Source organism: Sitophilus oryzae, unplaced genomic scaffold (assembly GCF_002938485.1).
Source record: "Sitophilus oryzae breed Bouriz unplaced genomic scaffold, Soryzae_2.0 scaffold_980_pilon_pilon, whole genome shotgun sequence".
NCBI lineage: Eukaryota > Metazoa > Arthropoda > Insecta > Coleoptera > Curculionidae > Sitophilus > Sitophilus oryzae.
Window position 1 is genome coordinate 1,477,708 of NW_022147617.1, and position 20,830 is coordinate 1,498,537.

The 20,830-nt window shown below is 32.3% G+C and overlaps 1 protein-coding gene across 2 annotated transcripts in view; it reads right to left on the reverse strand.

The window, feature by feature from the left end:
- Nucleotides 1–318: 318 nt before the first annotated feature.
- The window catches only part of LOC115891253 (acyl-CoA desaturase-like), a 68,310-nt gene continuing 47,798 nt past the window's right edge, over nucleotides 319–20,830 (reverse strand). For both annotated transcript variants that reach the window (XM_030911680.1, XM_030911681.1), the window contains exons 4-6: nucleotides 15,028–15,215; nucleotides 14,793–14,975; nucleotides 319–690 (exon numbers count right to left, since the gene is read on the reverse strand). In XM_030911680.1, coding sequence (XP_030767540.1) covers nucleotides 432–690; nucleotides 14,793–14,975; nucleotides 15,028–15,215 — 630 coding nt within the window. In that variant the 3' untranslated portion in view covers nucleotides 319–431. The remainder of the gene's footprint in view (nucleotides 691–14,792; nucleotides 14,976–15,027; nucleotides 15,216–20,830) is intronic.

The window sequence follows — 20,830 nt, forward strand, 5'->3', positions numbered from 1 at the left end:
TTGAAAAGAAAATTAAAATATTTTAATAAGTGATTTTGACTGATCGTGAAAGACAGCCAACACAAGAAAATAAAAGAGAGGTTTTAAAAATATAACACTCAAAACAAAGCTAACAGACTAATGAAAAACTACTCTTCTGAATTACTTGCACTAAAGGTGATTAAAAAAAAAACGTTTGTGTCTGGATATAAATATGATTAGTATGTTCTCCATTTATCAATGAACTATTTACCTATATCTTACTAGATGTAGATGTTTTTCTTAGTAAGGATAGAAAATTCAGAAATGTATTCGAGGTTAAATGAAAATGCACATAGGTACATATTAATTTTTTTATTAAATTTATTTACATAGTATCTAGTTCAAATATTAATTGTGATAAAAATATAGTATTATTATAAATAAATATGTTTATTAAGAGGGAAATTTAGTTAACTAGTTCCATTGGCATTCCAACTTCCATCTCCTGATCGATAAACTTTTTTCCTAATCATGTGTTTAGGAACGGTTTTTAAATCAGTTGCTTGTCCAATTTTTTCCATTAAATCTAAGAATGCTGTGGTAAAATTAAATCCGTAGTTTCCAAGTTCTGCTGTTTTATAGTCCCATGGAAATACATGATGGTAATTATGCCAACCTTCCCCATAAGCAAATATCGAAACGTAAATATTTTCGGCTGGTTTTATTGACCTTTAAATGAGATAAAAGTTAATTTCTTTATATGTATTAATCCAATACGAAAATTTACTTAAAAATAATTTAAAAATTAATAAAGGCATCGTATTATAGCTTTTTTCAAAGAAAATATTGAACAAAAGAAAATCCGCCTTAAAATTAAAACTAAGAATTTTGAATAACATTCGATACATTATCCATCATACACTCACCGGTACGAAAAACAGGCATTTTAAATTTTTTTTATGTGTTTTGAAGTTTAATATATTGTCATACATATATGTATTCTAGTCGGCCGATTTTGATTATTTTTAATTTTTTAAGCAATTTGTAGCTAAATTATTTGACTTTTTAGCATCTCTTTCTAAATTAAAAATGAAAGTTTCTATCTGTCAATTATACGAAGTGAAACAAAATGTTGATATTTTAGTGAAAGTTTGAAGCACCCTGTGGAATATGTTAACAAAGAAAGGAATTTGAAAATAATTTTCATCTAGTCTTTTCTCGATAGTTTGTTTTTTGATTCATCTCAATAGCTTTATTTTTATTGGAGATATTCGCTTTTGAATAAGACAGTAACGATTTACAGCAATTTTAGCATTGATTTTGGGTTCTGATCAACACACTTATAAAATAGTGTTTATTTTGTTTTTGTAATATCACTGTCATTGAAACGTCATATTATTATTGTTTATTAACGTTTACTTTAGTAGAAATGGTTTTAATTTCTGAAGTATAGGCTATTGTTGCTTTAATTGATCATGTAGAATGTAGGATGAATCTAATTTTGTGATACTACTTGTTACTTCATCGCTACAACGATTCGTTACACGCTCGAGGACTCACAGTCCAAAGATATTTTTTTTTGATGTAGAAGAATATAGAATGTTTAGAAGGGGAGTTAATCACCCCGACCTTATAGATCTATTGTGTGTTCCCCTTTTTTGAGTTATAACTCATCATACAGTATCAGGGCTTTAACAAAAGCCAGTATCTGAGACGGCTCCACAGAGGCCAGCTCTCCATCATCGACATCAGACGTACCAAAGTCCATGGCACGAAAGGTCGTCGTCTCGGCGCACTCAGTCATAATGTGTTCTGGTGTTTCCCCATTTTACCCACAGAATCTACATTCGCCGTTGTTTCTCAGCTTCAGCTTACTGAGGTGTTCGTTGAGGAGACAGTGTCCTGTTAGAAACCCCGTGACAAAGGAAATCCTTTGATTTTTCTCGGTCTAATTCTACTACCAAGTTCTAATTGATCATGGTAGAAATTAACTATTGGACTTAAAACCATATTTGTTACAGTTACTGCCTAACAAACCAAATTCATATGTCAATCAAAAATCAATAATATGACTTTTCAAAGACAGTGACACTACATAAAATCATAAACACTATTTCATAGGTCTGTTGACTATAGGACCAAATTCCTTGCCGTGTTAACGTACTCCACAGGGTGAAACCCCAAACCAAACTTTCACCAAAATATCAACATTTTGTTTTGCCTCGTATAATTTACAGATGGCAACTTTTAATTTAGAAAGAGACACTAAAAAGTCAAATAATTTAGCTACAAATTGATTAAAAATTATCAAAATCGGTCCACTAAAACATAAGTAACAAAACTTTAAAACATGAAAATTTTAAGGTGTCAAGATTCTAGTTTCAATTAGGTTTACCCTAATTTAATATTAAGTTAGAGTAGAGTTATCAACATAACAGCGTTAAAATGACCAAAATCACAAAACAAATAGATGATATTTAAGTGCTATTTATACTTTATTGGCAAGTTAAGTACCTACCTCAGCTGATTTTGAAGAAAGAGAAAATATTGAATATATATTTTCAATTCTTTATATTGGAAAAACATTGTAATTTTCATAATTTTGGCCTTAGTGCTAACTGTATATTGTCTTAATAGTAGAGTACTTTAAGCCCTTATGGGATACAAACCTCAGAATTCATTTACTGTGAACGAATTTTTATAAAACTTTTTGCATTGTATTGTTAATAATATATATTAAAAAGTTTACCTATTTAAATTTGTTGCTATCACTTTAGTATTTAAATAAACACACATATACAAATGCATACATACAAGATGGCGCCGTATTCCGGAAAAGTTCTGTATCAGTATTCCTATTTGAGATTTTCACTCCAAACCTTTTACAAAATATATGTTTATTGGTAGTTCACATTTCAAAAATATTTTTATAGATATACAGGGTGAGTCAAATATATATCATTTATTTATCCGAGTTCAGTGAATTTGACCATAGAGTATACTAAATGGTCTTTGAATTATGAGCACGTCCATGAGGACGTCAATCTAGACGTCCAGGAACCTTCGTATGAGAACTTCTATTCGAGACGATCGACTCATTGTAAGTTTATCGTTAATAAAGCGCCGTTTGCCAGCTTTTCAAATTGATAATGAATTGCACTTAAGGACCGTACACATTAACTAACGAACTACAAGAAAAAGATTAAATGAAGCAAATCTTATATCAAGAAGGCCTGCTTCGGGACCAGAACTTACTAGATGTGTTGACTAGGCCCAAAAGCAAAGGCATGATCTTAATATAAGTTGGTGCATGGTGTTAAAATAAAGAAAAAATGTTAGTGCCTTCTTTAAAACCGAATATTTCCAACAAAAATAAAGCTAATGAGATTAACAAAAAAACAAACCATAGAGAAAGGATGTATCTAGATGATAAAATGATTTTTAAATTTTTTGCTTTTTTAACATATTTCACAGGGCGTTTCAAACTTTCACCAAAATATCAACATTTTGTTTTCCCTCGTATAATTAACAGATGGAGAGTTTAATTTTTAATTTAGAAAAAGATACTAAAAAGTCAAATAATTTGGCAACACACTGCTTAAAAAATCATCAAAATCGGCCTATTAAAATAAAATATATTAACCTTTAAAATACATCAAAATTTTTAGGTGCCCATTTTTCGTGCCGGTGAATGTATTTCAAAAACTATACATTTTAGTCATATACTTTTCTAATAAAACAAACCTTTATTTTTTTACTAGAATCCAAAAATCAATTAACATATAGGGTGTTCCATTACAAAAAACATAACTTTGATGTATAACTTTTTTTGGGGACACCCTGTAGAACTCTACATAATTTTAGAAAATGCTTTAAACTGACTTACATAAGCTTACAAAATTTCACTTCAATACAAATTTTTGTTCTCCACAACCCCTCACCGCGTTGTATATGACGCGCCACCCTTTATAATTCGATTTCAATCAAAATTTCAATGATTAGAATATAAGCAGAATAGGTATAGCGTATGCATTAGATTTATTTAATTCAATAAATTTACTTAGCAAAAGAATTAAAAAAAAATCAAAATATTAAGAAGGAAATAATTAAGAATTTACTAAAATTACTAAAATAAAAAATTAAAAGCAACAAAAAAAAACGGATAAAGATTTTAGTATTTTATCTATAAAACACGATACAGAAGGTTTCACATTAATACATTCACAGTAATTGAATTCCGAGGTAAAAGTCTCGGGGCACTCCACTATAAAGATTTTTTCTAAATCCAGGAGCATTTAATTTTTCAAAAATGTGTTTAAAAGTTAACGTAAACAAGGTAACAAGGTAAAATGTGGTACTCATTTTCACCTATTTGGTTTTATTAATTTGATAAATTTAATCATGGTTTACTATATCAAAGTTACTATAGCACATTTTTTCTGGTTCTCTTGTCTCTGATATGAGTTAAGCAAAATGCCAGCCATGTAAAGGCATGTTGTCTCTGATAGGCCCTACCAGATTTACAGTAATGAAGAAGATGAGACTCTTTTAAGCATTCTTTAATATACATTCTTCAATCAACATAGGTTTAATCAAAATTTTCACATGCGGATCAAAAAGGAAAGAAGAAAAGACTATATTTATACAAATGTTTAACAAAAAAAGCGAAATCAAACACTTAAACACCACAATACACCAAAACACTTTTATTTTTACACTGGACGCGCGTTTCGCTAACCATGTTAGTATTCATCAGCAAATAATTAAAAACTAGTTCATAATCATCTCCTGATGATGCTAACATGGTTATTTAAAAGTGTTTTGGTGTATTCTGGTGATTGAGTGTTTTATTTTGCTGTGTAACACCAAAGGTTCCAATTCCCAACTGTAACACATCCTTAAGTTTCAAATATAATAAGTTATGGAGTTTGTTTGCTTTCACAGTGGTGGCTCATGGTAAAAAACTTAATGTTAAGTCCAAACCACTGTCAAAAAAATTCTTAATTGGTAACCGGTTTCGGTAATTCTAGCCATCATCAGACTTTTGTCAAAGACGTGTTTTTGGTGACGTGCGAATTTCTGTTGGTTTAGCAAAAAAAAACGTTTAAATATGTTATTATATTATTTAGTATAATGTTAAAATTAAAACACTAAATCACCACAATACACCAAAACACTTTTACTTTTACACTGGACGCGCGTTTCGCTAACCATGTTAGCATCATCAGCAGATGATTATAAACTGAGTATATAATCATCTGCTGATGATGCTAAAATGGTTAGCGAAACGCGCGTCCAGTGTAAAAGTAAAAGTGTTTTGGTGTATTGTGGTGATTTAGTGTTTTTATTTTGCTGTGTAACACCAAAGGTTCCAACCCTCAACTGTAATAGTATAATGTTGTTCTATGTATTAGTTATATTTGAATAGATATTTGGTTTACGTTGTTTGATGTAAATTTTAAGTTACCTATATTTTTTTCTTTGTTTCTTTGCATAATAATGTAGTAGATTTGCATCTAGTGGGGCAACTAGGGTGGGGGGGATTTTCAATAAAAATCTCTCAATTTTCTATCGATTTTACTTGGGAAAACCCTTGCTTTCTATTTTAAATCAAATCCCTTACTTTCTGATTGATAAACTGCACCATCATTGAACAAAAATTAGTCAGTACCGAAAGTACCAAAAAAAAAATGGAAATCCCGGTTCCTAAGAGGTGCGGTACCGATATTCCCGGTTCCGACAACAGCCACGGTTCCGGAAACCCTAACAATTAATTAAAGCATTTTTCTAAACTATATTTGTTTTTTTTTTCTATTATTTATTCTTTTATTCCATTAATTATAATGACTGAAAGTATCAAAATTCTAATATTTTAATTCAAATAACGAGTTGATATATGTATAGGATTTTCCACCGAGCATGGTCATAATAAATTAGACCCTAAAATCGCCACTTTTGGTGCTCAAATCTAAATATTTATGTTAAGGATATTTTGAAATGTAGTTTGTTTTTAAAATAGTTTCATTTAATTCCTTAACATTTTGACTGGTTTAACCGAAAGTGGCTGTCAATTTACTTTTATTACACATAGAAGTCCTTGGATTTTATTTAAAATTCTATTTTCATTATACATATTTTCATTATATTCATTTTGTAAATGTATAGGTTAAGATAGGAACCAATCCTTCAACTTCGCCTTTTGTAATACATATGGATTACAATAAAGACTATTTATATTATGTCGTTTTATCTCAACTACATCCGTTGGTTTCTCGTGGTTGGAGGAGTGACTCGTCTCAACCATGATGGTGATAACTTTTCTGGCTTAGAAACGTTCCCGGTTAAGTTACATGTATAGAAATCGCCTAGCTCTATGGCAGGTGTTAAGGATTACAGATTTTTGCATAAGTTGGTACTGGTATGTTTCTAAGTCTATTGTCTTCAGTGATTCAATTAGTATTTTTGGTATTACACCCATATTCGATAGTACTAATGGGATAACCCGGACACGATCGTATTTCCACATATCCTTAATTTCAAAGCATAAATCAATATATTTGGTTTCTCAGTATGTTTGTGTTAGGTTATTGTTGTTTGTCACCGCAAAATCTATGAGCAACACTTCATTTTCTTTTTTCTTCTTCACTACTATGTCTGGTCTATTGTGTTCTAGTCTTTTATCTGTTATTATAGTTCTGTCCCAGTACATTTCATATTCATTGTTTTCAAGGATTGTAGCAGGTTCGTACTGATAATAGTTAACTTTATGCTCTATGAGTTTATACTTCAATGCTAGTTCTTGGTATATGATCTTTCCCACTTGATCGTGTCTAAATTTGTAGTCACTCTGTGCTATAGCTTGGCATCCTCCTATGACGTGATGTATTGTCTCACTTGCTTTCTTACACCTTCGACATAAGTCAGACTCAATTCCGTCCTTTAAGATGTATCTTCGCTAGTTATTGGTCTTAATCACTTGATCTTGGATGGCTATAAAAAACCTTTCAGTTTCCGGTTGTAGCTCTCCACGTTTTAACCAATTGTACGACGCTTGTTTGTCGACAGTGTCTTGGTCTACGTCATGGGGAAACCTTCCATGTAGAGCTTTTTCTTTCCAGCGGGTAAGCTTGTCTGCGTCTTCTACTATGGACCAAGTTTTTTCTTCGTCACTTAGTATTAGTGGGATGTGTTTATCTGCTTTTACAATAGCTCTATAGTATTGAGATTCTGCTTGTTTTGAGTAGAAGTATTTGCTTAGGTTTATTATACTATTATTGTGCAGGTTAGATAGATCTATAAGTCCCCTACCACCATCTTTCCTTTTGAGTGTAGTTCTTTCTACTGCAGCTTTTGGATGGTGGCATCTGTGTTTCGTCATGGCGACATTTGTTTTTGTTTGGATGTCTTTCATTTCTGTTTGTGTCCACTTAACGATTCCAAATGTATATGTTAACAGGGGAATAGCGTATGTATTTATAGCTTTAATCTGATTTTTAGCGTTGAGTTTAGATTTAAGGATCATATTGATGTGTTTGAAATATTTTTCTTTTATTGTTTCTTTTATATATTTGTGTTCAGTGCATTGTTTATGATGCATTCTTAAATATTTATACATTTCATCTTCATACATTGGTTCGATTTTTGGCATGTTGTTTCCCTGTACCCTTTCTACTACTTGTTTCCCTTTCTTCATCGTTTGTGTTCTGCATTTGTCCAGTCCAAATTCCATTTTAATATCATTCGAAAAATTGTATGTCATTTTTACTAGGTGTTTAAGCTGCATTTCTGTGGCTGCGTAGATCTTTATATCATCCATATAGAGAAGGTGTGACAATGTATAAATTAGTTCTTTGTTCTGTTTAATCTGTACGCCTGTGTCTTCCCTCTTTAAGATGTTAGAAAGCGGGTTTAGTGCCAGACAAAACCAAAGCGGGCTCAACGAGTCGCCTTGAAAGATACCTCTATTTATTTGGATATATTTAGTTTCTATTTTACCTATTTCGGTATTAAGTATTATTTTTGTTTTCGTTTGTTCATTACAGTTTTGAGACATTCCGTTATTATTGGGTGTACCTTATATATATCCAGAACTTTCTGGAGCCAACTATGGGGAACTGAATCATATGCTTTCTTGAAGTCAATATATGATGAATGTAGGTTCCTCTTTTGTTTTCTTATTTGCTCTGTCACTATCATGTCTATAATGAGTTGTTCCTTGCATCCTTTTGATTGTTTGGTTTGGTTATTAATTCCTTTTTTGGTTAATCATTAATACACCCTTTTTGTTTCATTGCTAGGATACTATTTTGACTACAGTGGTCGTACAGTCTATTTGCGATGATGGAAGTGAATATTTGGTAGATTGTGGGAAGGCATGTTATTGGTCTGTATTTGGTTGCATTTCTAGTGTCTTCATCTTTTGACTTAAGGTATGTTACTCCAGTTGACATAAACTCGGGCATAGTTTGGTTTGGTTTCGTTTGGTTTGGTTTGGTTTGGGTTATATAGGATTTTCCAGTATCTTGTTAAAATTACGCTATATATTATTTAATGCTATAGTCTATAAAATGAATAACTTTGAATTTTGACCGTTATTTTTTACCAACATGGCAAATATAAAATCACTCTGTCAATAAAGTTACTGATATTCTTTAAATTGAGTGCCTGAACAAATCAGATAGGTATCTCTTTTTAGTTTCGTGAAATAGAAAAGGAAAATAATAAAACAAGTGACGGTTCTTCCTCTTCTTGCAAAAATCAACACGGAATGTCATAATTGACAAAAGTAAAATGTCATCAGCTTTTGACATTTCTAAATATTAGACCAATGCCGCTCTAATAGAACAGCCACGGAGCGAGATTTATGACGTCACGCTAGTTAGATACTAGGGATTAATAAATATGTTGTAGAATACATGGAAAACATAATTATTCCTCGTATTTTTGGTTTGTATTTTAAAAATGATATAGTTTACATGAAATATACATAATATACAGTTAATAAATACAATATAATATATACCTATTTATAGAAATAAATACTTTGGCAAATAAACTATGAACCATACAAATGCAGCAAATGTTTTACAATATACAAATAATGAATAGGTGGTACATAAGATAATGGGTAAAATGTAAAATATATTTTAAATTTTGGGGTTTGAAAATCGATCTAATTAACAAAAAACATTAAATATCTACTAATAGTGATGTATTATTATTTGCATTCACAAAATTTATTTATATATTATAATGTTTACTGCAATAAATAAACTAATATAAACTTGTCAAAAGATGACCACCATATTTTTTTAAATTATTATTATTCTTCACACAAAAACTATCTACATTGACTATGGAGTATGATTTCAGCCATATTGTAAAACATTTGCTGCATTTGTATGGTTCATAGTTTATCTACCAAAGTATTTATTACTATAAATAGGTATATATATTGTATTTATTAACTTCATGACTGTAAACTATAACATTTTTAAAATACAAACCAAAAATACGAGGAATAATTATGTTTTCCATGTATTCTACAACATATTTATTAATCCGTAGTATCTAACTAGTGTGACGTCATAAATCTCGCTCGAGGCTGTTCTATTAGAGACGGCATTGCGTCAGCATGGCCGCAAGTTGCTAACCTAATAAAATTAATACTAGAAAAGCCCGCGGGAACTGTCAAATTCAAAGTTATTCGTTTTACAGACTATTGTAGTAATAATTGTAAATGTTGTCGATTCCTGTTGCTTTCCAATTATGTGTTTTCTTTACTGTTTCGCCTATTTCGTCAATGGTTATCTTGCTTGGCCTCTTCTTCCCTTTCTATCCATTGTGTTTCCTTATTGTGATTTACTTTTTCAGACCATAGTTTTGTCGAATATTTTTCTATGTCATCCTTAGTTGGTGCTCCATTACCCTTGCTATTTGTTTTGTTCAGATTTTTGTAGAATTGTTTCTCGCTGTTTGTAAACTGTTTGTTCTGTGTTTTTCTCAATGTTGTATCTCGATATCTTCTGAGTCTCTTATTCAATGCTGCCAATTTTTGTTTGATCGTGTTCTTAGCTTCATTTATGTTTTCATTGTTTTTATCATGTTTTGCTTGCATCTTATACTTCTCTAGAATTCTCTTAACACTGTTATTTAATCTACGTGATCTCTTACCCTCTTTGTAGCCTATGATTCTATTCAGGTCTGCTCTTAAATTTTCAATTCGCTTCTCTAGTCTCGTCATCCACCCTGGTTTATTATTTTTTATTTTCGTTGCGCTTTCACTCTGTATAATAATTTTACCACCTATCGCTCTTGTTATTGTTAGTGCTCCGCAGTAGTGATGACGCTTTGGAACAGGATCTGTTATTTTCGAAACAGGTTTGTTTTGGAACTGGCTTGGAACAGGTTTATGTGCTATCGTATACCAGTTCCAGTTCCAACTGTTAAAGCTGTTTCAAAACACTGCAACTTAATTTAAATACTTAAAGAAATAAATTCTTGGAATTGTTTAAATTATGTTATCTACTATATTTGTGATACTAGATTCTTAATAGTGTATTTTTCAAAATTAGATAATTATATATTATATTGCATTTGGCAACATCGCCAGTACGTTTTTTTGATGGTAAGAAATTATCTTCGCCTATTCTGTTTACATTAAAAAAAACTCTGCGTAAAAAATGTATACATACCGACAAAGGAACCGCTTGTTTTTATTATCTAGGAATGTAAGTTCTTTTTATTTTATATGTATTTTACTATTTTACATATATAAAATAGTAAATGTTAGATATTCTTTTCTTTCTGTATTTTTAAACATTGATTTCCTATTTAAAATGTATAATAAAAATTTGGTTGAATTTTAAATAAAATATATCAAATATCGGCAACGCTGCGAAAACCGTCACCCTTGTTTTTTTACGTCTATGCATTATATTAGTGCACTCGCATTCAATCTCGATAATGTAACGCCAAACGACCGCGTCGCTAAAGCGATATACTCCCTCTTTTCTCAACTGAAACTAGTTCTTTTTACTTAACTGTTCCAAGTGCTAAACTGTTCCAAGCCCTAAACTGTTTCAACTCTCAACCTGAACAGTGGGACTTGGAACAGTTTGAGACTTGGAACAGTTTGCGACTTGGAACAGTTTAGGGCTTGGAACAGTTTAGCGCTTGGAACAGTTAGGGACTTGGAACTGTTTGAGGCTTGGAACAGTTTGCGACTTGGAACAGTTTAGGGCTTGGAACAGTTAGGAACTTGGAACTGTTTGGTTCCAAACAGTTAAGTAAAAAGAACTGGTTTGAATTGATAATCGAGGTCGTATATCGGTTTCGCTAGTCTAGCCAAGTCTAGCGGACGCGACCGTTCAGGTGTTATCTGTTATTGTCGGGATACAGGAGCGTAAAAAACAAGTGTGGCTGTTGCCGTTATTTAAAATATTTAATTAAAACTCAACTAAATTCTTATTATAAATTTTAAATTTATAATAATTTTTTTTAAATATTTTGTTTTTTTAATGTAAACAGAAACAGAATAGGGAAGGAACATTTTTTATTATAAAAAAATGCTGGCGATGTTGCCAAATGCAATATAATAATCGCATTATAGTTATTTTTTTGAAAAATACAGTGTAAGAACAGTCGGTTATTGTTTTGTATTATAAATATAGTAGATTTCTGGTCCATTCTTCCTGGTTAATAGCTCTGTCTCTCATGTACTGGTCTACTCCATCTAACCACGTAGTTGTAGGTCTTCTTCTTTTCCTTCTGCTTTGGGGACGATACTCCATTGCCCTTTTTGGCCATCTTTTCCCTCCCATTCTTTTTACGTGCCTATACCATAGTAGCTGTCTCGATTCGATGTTGTCGGTGTTGGTATATATTCGCCTTGTTCTTTGCCTGATCTCCTCATTTCTAATGTGTTCCATCCTTGATATGCGACATGCTCTTCTGAGAAAGTCCATCCCCACTGACTCGACCATCCTTCTTTCTTTTGCTGTAAATTGCCAGCATTCGGCACCGTATGTTAAAATTGGATCTACGATTGCTTTGTAAATCCTTATCTTTGTTTGGATGGATGTTTTATTTGACCACAGGAGAGGGTTTAAAAGACCGATTACTTTCTTACCTTGTTGAACTCTACTATGTATATCTTTCTTGGAGTTCCCTTCTTCAGATATAATACTTCCTAAATATTTATATTCGCTACATCTTTTAATTTTTTAATTTTTTATTTTAATATAGTAGATATTAAAAAAAATAAACTCTTCCAAGAATTTACTTTTTAAGTATATCACAAAATTATAAATCTATATTTATTCATTAGTGCTTATACAGGGTGGGTCTTAAATAAGTGCACATATTTTTAGGGGTAGTATATTTCGACCCAAGAAACACGATTATAAGTTTTTTTCGGGAAAACATGTTTTTGAAAAGTTTATATTTTTCGAAAATTTGATAGTCTTTTTTTAATTTTTAGTTAAAAAACATTATATCTTGGTAATATAGCAACATAGACAGTAGATTAAATTTAGAGAAAACAAAAAAAATCCCAGTAGTTCTCATTATTTAAGCAAAAAATATTCTTTTATATAAATTTAAAAAGAAAAATGGCAACCGAATCAGAATGACGCAAGTACGGTATTAATTTTCGTTTTGGAACAGTTTGGAACTGGAACAGGTTTCTTGGAACAGGTATCTTTTGCAACTGGAACAACTTGTACCTGTTATTAAAAAATCGCTGTTCCGGCCATGACTACTCCGCAGTATATTATTGCGTGCACTTCTTCTATTTTTATGTAATTTCTGAGATATTATGGTAGTATTACTTCATTCATTATTTTGGTAGTGTTTGTCAGTTTCTCGGATGAATGATGCTCTGGCAAGATTGGTATCAAAGCTGGGTCTGTATCTATATATTCGAGTATTGCTCTTTCCATTTCTTCTTGCAACTTTTGTGTGCCTTCCTTATTGTAGGTTCTTGTTATCTCTAGATCATGGTCTTCATTCGGTTCTAGTGCATTATTTGTTGTAAGCTCCTCTTCTATGGGATCAGTTTGTTTCTCCTCCGTTTCATCAGCTTCTTGTATTATGCATTGTGGGTGTTGTATTTCGCTCGTAATATTTTACGAAGCTCTTTTTCTACTGCTTTCTTGATGTCTTCTATTATCTCTTCTGATATATATTTGTTCTTCATGATTGACCTTAATTGTCCTGCTACTTTCTGTTCAGTGAAAATATGTTCCGGGTATTTCCCTTTGAATTTGTTTTGTACTTTTTTCCTAAAGCCAGATTTTTTTGCTCCAATTCTGTCACTAAGTAATATGCGTGTACAACGTATCTGTTCATTTCATCTGTCCATTCTGTACGCTTGTTAGTCAGTGGGTCAGCTATAGCAGCGTCACTAAGTTGTGCCGCGGCATTATTTCTGACTCGAGTCTGTCGTTCTGGTGTAGACTCTCGTGAACTAGCAGGGGATGTCACTTCTGCCTGCCTACGAATCCCTCTTCCTTTGCCCTCAGAGCCGCTGCTATCCCCAACTCCAGGGGTAGACTGCAATCTTAATCCACCAGGAGCAGTCTGGTCACCTGATGGATGTTTTTCCGAGGCTTGATTATTTGTTTGCATCATTGTGCTTAATTTGCATTTTATACCTATCTGCCAGGTAACGTGTAACAGCCGCCCATTCTGGGTACAGACGCTGACCAAATGCCGCCCACTCTGGGTACAGACGCATTTGGATTTAACTTTTTAGCCGCTCTAATGAGGAACGGACGCTAAAAGGAAGGAGTTGGATAAAAGAGGAGGTATGTGGATAGGAGGATCTGGTTACGTAGGGTAGCGGGACCGGTTGCTCCAGTTAGTCGCCTCTTACGACAGGCAGGAGGTTCCTTGGTGTAATTCTTTTTACAACCCGACAACTACACGGGTTATTATTATTATTATACATTTTTTGTATAATTAATATACCTATAAATAGAATTGGCAGTAATAAAAATAGCCCCACTTTGAACCAAGTGGATTTTAACATAAAAATACAATCATTTTAATTTTTGTGTGATTGTTTAAATGACAATATTTCAATAAGAGTCAACTACAATGAACCCGAATAAAAAAATAAAATGGTTTTTATAATTAAGTAGAATAAATCATTAACTTATATTCTAAATTATTTGTTATCATATCTACAGTTCATACCAAATAAACTTTTAGTCACGTGATTAATCTTGACCGGCACAATGTTGCCCACTTTTATATATTTTCTATTAATCAAAATATTTTAGGAAACAAAAATAAATTAATTATAAATATTTAAACAGTCATTATTTACATCTACAAAACTCACCTTCTTAACAGCACTTAAGGGACATAAAGGGCCATTACTACCGCTTTGCCGTTCAAAATATTCTAATAAAGTTGCGATGAGTTTTTTACGGGTATTAAGCTATCTTGTACACTTCGCACTAAAAGGGGTTCTAAAAAAAAACAATGTTCGACTGCAAAGTTTGCTAGTAAACATTTTCAGGCTTAAAGTATCACAACACTATTTAGTTAAACCAAAAACTCGTAATAACAAAACTAAAGTGTCAAAACGAATGTTAATGTCAGGAAATAAATAAATAAATGCGGTAACTTGACATTTTTTACAGCCGATACACCTGAATCCCCAGCGCGAAATTTAAATTCCAGTTAGTCACAGCGGCGCCGGCGCTGCGGCCGGGGCCGAATATGTCCATGATTGGCAACAATGAATTGAAAAATCGCGTTCTCGATTACGTAACTAAAAGTTTAATTGATATTAAATATAAATGAGAACTAAAAAATAGTACCTTTCATAAGGCCTCATTCCCCAAATATGTGCGGCACTATTTACTAACCAAGTCGCATTAAGGGAAAGAACATATCTGAAAAGATTTAAAAGTGAACATATCCAGAAAGTTTCTCCAGAAATATACCATACTATAGTCGTAGGAAGACCAAAAGCCATTATAAATATCAGTGGAATATAATATCTAAAAAAATTGATAGATAGACAAGTTCACTCTGTGTCTCTATTAAGTTTACTTAATTTGAAATTGAACTACGGGGTCTTCCAATACATCACTCATATCAATTAATTTACCCTTTTCAATAACATCCTTGTGTTTTCTACATAATAGCCATCCGATATGAGAGAAAAAGAACCCTCTGCTTGCATTGTGGGGATCAGCATTCGTCTCAGTAAATTTGTGATGGACCCTGTGATCTCTACACTGAAAGAAAAATATTTTAAATAAAAATGGTATAACATAGTGAGAGAAATTTAATAATTTTATCTATATATAGGGTGAGTCTTAAATAAGTGCAAATATTTTTAGGGGTAGTATATTTCGATCCCAGAATTTTTTGAAAAATTCATTTCGAAATGTTTTTAATTTTACGTTAAAAAACATATCTCGATAATATGGTAACATAGGTAGTGGGTTAAATTTACAAGAAATAAAATCCAGACAAGATCCAGTGGTTCTCAAAATTTAAGCAAAAAATATGTATTTTATTATAATTTTCAAAGTAAAATAATTCGGTTATATTGGACTTATTTGGAAAACGGTATAGAGAAAGAATGTTTCTTTTGTCGAGATCTAAGCTACCTTTAATACCTTTACTAAGAGACAAGCCCTAAAAATATTTGCACTTATTTAAGACATCCTGTACATCCATATATACAGGATGGCGCACCTCATTCGCTTCGGTTAATTATATGAAAACGAAAAGATGTAGAAACAAAATATTTTTATTACTTTTCAGAATTAATTCTTGTGCTGACTTTTAATCGAGAGGAATAAATTTTATTAAAAAAATTGACTGTTCCCTTTAATGTATAAAAGGGTATCAAAAATTGCTCACTTATATTTTAAATATCTATTTTACATATCAATTTCGTTATTTCAAATGCTACACCCCCTTATTTTTAAATAAATGGAAGCAGATTTAAATATTCTTTCAAACTTTCTTAGGGTTTCTTATACCTATCTGGCTCAGATTTTGAGGGCGAATTTTCAAATTAAAGGGGATTTTTCAAATTAAAAGCGATTTTTCAATAAAATGACCACCAAGAGGGCTAATGTCGTTATGGAAATTTTCTAGTGACAGTTAATAGCTATTTTAAAAATCGAAATTAGTTTATGGACTACATTTAAATTTATAGGAGTTTATAACGTTTATTTAAAATACCTATAATAGTTTAATAAATGAAGAATACATTTTATAATGACAAAAAAGATGACTGATGTGGTTTGTTTAAAATTGTTTTCAACCTCAAATCAATATTATCTTATAGGTGATCCAAACCCCCCAAAAGACTTGAGCCCCCCAGAAGTCTGTACCTAGCTGCGCCACTGGGTATAAATATTTTCTAATATATTTCATTAATATTTCGATGTTTATTAATACTAAATATCACTTTGCGTCAATTATTTTAATACAATACAAAACAAAAAAATTCCGTCTGTCACAGTACAGCGCTAATTAATTTAAAAGCTAAAGGTTTATATTTTCGGAATACCAATTAATTTAATCAATTATCGTTTTTGAAATACTTAAATATAATTTTAAATTAGTTAAGTCTGATTTTGGATTTTTATTAACATTTAAAAAAATAAAATGAAAAGGGACTGAAAGTCTCGGTATCATACGTTCAGAAAACTGAGGCCCGTATTTATAGTCGAGTCTCAAAACGCGACTCCAGTCACGAGATGCAAAAGAGCGACAAAAATAATAGGCTTCTTAACAGGCTTACGTTTCGTGTGTAGTCTTTGGTTTCGTATACGCGCTTAGTAAGCCTGTTATTTTTGTCAGTGTTTTCGGAGACCCAGTTTCGAGACGCGACTATAAATACGGGCTTAATGCCGGGCCCAGACCAAGGCGACAAAAAGTAAACACGATTTTGAAACAAAAACAGGACAAACTTGCGACAAAAAATAAGGAATTCTGACAAGACAAACTTGAGACAAATTATCCACACCGCAAGGACAAAAGTACAACAAAGTCAAAAGTTTAGTTGTTGCGAATGAGTTTTATTAACCATGTGTGAAAGATATCTGATTTCACTGGTCTCCTACTGTTGGCAGTACACCAGTGGCGTAGCGTGGGTTAGGGGCGCCCGGGGCGAAGAGCCTCTAGGAGAGAGTTTTGTCGCCCCGCAGGTATTTGGAAGGTCGCCGCCTGGGACGGCCCGGCTCCTCCTCCACCGCCTTGCTACACCACTGCAGCACACGCTATCCACAATGCGCCGACAACTTGTCGCAAAATATACGAACAAAACATAGACACTTTGATCTTTATCGACTCGAGACGGGACATTGAAAAGTCTCCGAATTTTGAAACAAAACAAAAATGAGACAAAAATGTCGCAGAAGTGTATTGGATTTGTCACAACTTTGTCGTAAAACATAAATTTTTCTGTCTTGTCACTGTTATGTCTGCTTGGTCTGGACCCGGCATACGAGCTCAATTCGCAGCGACCTGGCCGTTGGCTGGTCGGATATATTGCGTACATGGATGCGTCCAGATGAACGACTAGTTTCAGAAGAGCTGTCTGATCTAACGATTTTTTACGTTTTACCAAAAATGTTAAAATATCCGAGTTAACTAAAAAGCGAAGGTCCTATTCATGAGCTTATTTGAATATGTTCTACTATTATATAATACATTTAAAATATTAATTGTAATTACAGTAGGGTAATTAGCATATACGAGTATATAGTTTTCACACATTGTAGAGGAAGCGAAAAAGATTATACAGGGCGGATAAACAGAAACTGTAAATATGCTTTTTTATTTTTATAGTTTTACCATCGAAATTCGAAGGTATAATAACAGGTATCATACCAACCATAAATAGAGTATGCCATACAACAATGTTTTGAATATTTAGTCTTTTATTATAATATAGACTTTTTTATCAAGCCTTGATAAAAAAATACTAGATTTAAGTTTCTCTTTGATCTAGACTGTATACTATTTATTTGTTTTTTTTGCACGTGTGCAAAAACTACACTACCTATATCTTATAGAAAATTTTGCCTTGAATTTGAGGGATTTCATCCGAAAAATTATTAATTTGGAAGAAAAGCGGCAAGAAGCGGCAGAAAATAATAATATTTTAGTGCAGTCTACTGGTCGCAGCGACCAGCCGATAGCCAGGTCATTAGTGCGCTTTGTATCATTTGATTTAATGGTTTTCAGGTAGCAGCGACCTGGTTGTCAGTGCGTTTGAGCCCTAAGTGACACAAGTGACACGGGTTTCGTTCATACAAACATCATCAGACAAAAATAAAATTAAAAACATCACGCACACGTTCACCATTTACATATTAAAACAACACTTCAGTGTAATAATGTATGAGACCGACACTTTCAATCTTTTTTTATTTTAATTTATAAATCAGGTCTCTTTGTGAAAAATAGACTCTTTCTTTTACTTTAAGACAACGTTGTTTTTATGAATAAAAATTACTGCATTAGAAATTATTTTCATCCACACAAAAAAATTATATATTTTTTTCGAAAATGACCAAAAAAATTTTCATTATATGAAATGAACAACTATCGATAATTTGGTATATTGCCACCTCTTTACATGTTTGATGGGTACCTTTATGAATTGCTGCCAAGACATTTGCCACTGGAAACATGGAAAAATGATTCATTAACTTATTTTAATAATGGATATTCTGGATTGGTTTCACATCAACCTTTTTCTAAATACTCAATATTTTGTATACTATATACAGGGTTGTTCACCACATACGACACGGAGTATTGTAGCTAAATGACTAGATTTTTACAAATTGTAAGTTTTGGGTTCGTTGAAGGACTATTAGAGCTACAATTTAAAAATATTTTTACAAGATACAGGGTGTCCCAAATAAATAAAAAATATCAAAGTTGTATTTTTTTAAACGGAACACCCTATATATTATTACATTTTTAGTTTCTACGATTAAAATAAAGGTAAATTTGATTAAGGTTTATTACACTTAAACCTTACCGTTTTTGAAATATTTTCAATTTTGTGAAATTGCAGTATAAATTTTAAGGCTTCATTTCTCCGAGGGTATCAAAGTTTTTAATACTAAAGATTCACTGAAGTTTATTTATTGATCAGTTATTGTGTTGCAATAATAAAAACTTTATTACCTTATACAGAGTGTCTAAAAATTTATTTTAAATAATTACTAGCTTTAAACGGCAATAACTTGTTTGATTTAAACGGAACACCCTGTATATTTTATGAGAATCAGATGCACAATTTAATTGTCTATCAAATTGTATTATACCGTTTTTTACCTATCTCTTCAAGTTTCCGTAGAAAATGCATTTTGTTGTAATTTAGAACTCATTTATCAATATACCCATGGAATACTGACATTTTAGATTATTTTTAAAGATGTACCAAATTTTTAAAGAGTACTGATAGTAATATTGTCGATATAGTTCGTTTGCTTCATTAAAAAATAAAAAAAACTGTTTAAATATTTGTTAAAGAGGACCTATTAATATGATTCCAGTATTCAAATTACATTAATTGACTGCTTGCGTTGATTAATAATAATTGCTCCAAATACTAAAAAAGTGAATTATGTATGTGTATTAGACAGTGTGGTAAAAAGTAACACCTTAAAAATTATATTTAATTTTTTGACAAATGCTTATTTATAACAACAGAGACGTTCATTTTCATAACTTATTATTATATTGATTTCTGATTCAAATCCACATTTATTTAGAATAATTTATTAACGAACACAATTAAGTATGTAGTTAATTAGTATTTGGGCGGAAATACTGGTGGTATATTTAATTAATGGTATACTCTTTTATCAAGATTTAGAATGAATTTTTAGAATTTAGAATGAGTGGGAGGGGGGTTAATCACTTCGACCTTATAGATCCATTGTGCCCCCTTTCTTGAATCATAACTCATCATACAGTCCGAGGGCTTTGACAAAAGCCAGTATCTGGGACGGTTTTATAGAGGGTAGTTCTCTATCTCCAATATCAGTCGTACCAAAATTCATGGCACGAATGGTTGTCGTCTCGGCGCACTCAGTGATGAGGTGTACTGGTGTTTCACCATCTTCCCCACAGAATCTGCATTCGCCGTTTCTTCTTAGTTTCAATCTACTGAGGTGTTCATTGAGGAAACAGTGCCCTGTTAAAAACCCCGTGAGAATCCGAAGATTGTTCTTACTCAGACCCAGGAAGATCTGTGATTTTTCTTGATCATAAGCTCTCAGAAACTTCTTCGAGTGTCTTAGACCATTGCAAGATTTCCATTCCAGGTTGCGGATGGAATCTTCCAAGTTCTTGAGTTCCGCCTTGAGTTGCTTACCACTTGGAAAGCAGAACGGTTCTGGTCCAGTTAGTGGAGTGTTCGCTCCTTTCCTAGCTAGATTATTTGCTTTTTCATTGCCTTCTATCCCTTGGTGAGCAGGCACCCAGTGTAGGAGGACTTTGTTTTCTTTGCCTAATTTATTCAGACCAATTTCGAATTGATTGATACTGAGTTGATCGCCTTTAACCCTGCTTGACTATCAGACAAGATGGCTATTTCTTGTTTCCGATAGTTCCTACCTAAGATAAGTTGTACGCATCTCTCGATAGCGTAGATTTCTGCCTGTAGGATACTAGGGTAAGTGCCCATTGGTTCGGAGTAATTAGCTCTCGGCCCAACCACTCCGATCCCTGTTCCCGTATTGGTTTTGGAAGCATCAGTATACCAAGTTATGGTATGGTCTTTTAACTGCCGGGCAAGCGTTTCGCTCTTCCAATCCTTCTTATTGCTCAATACTACATTGACATGTTTGTCAAAGTTGTACGTTCT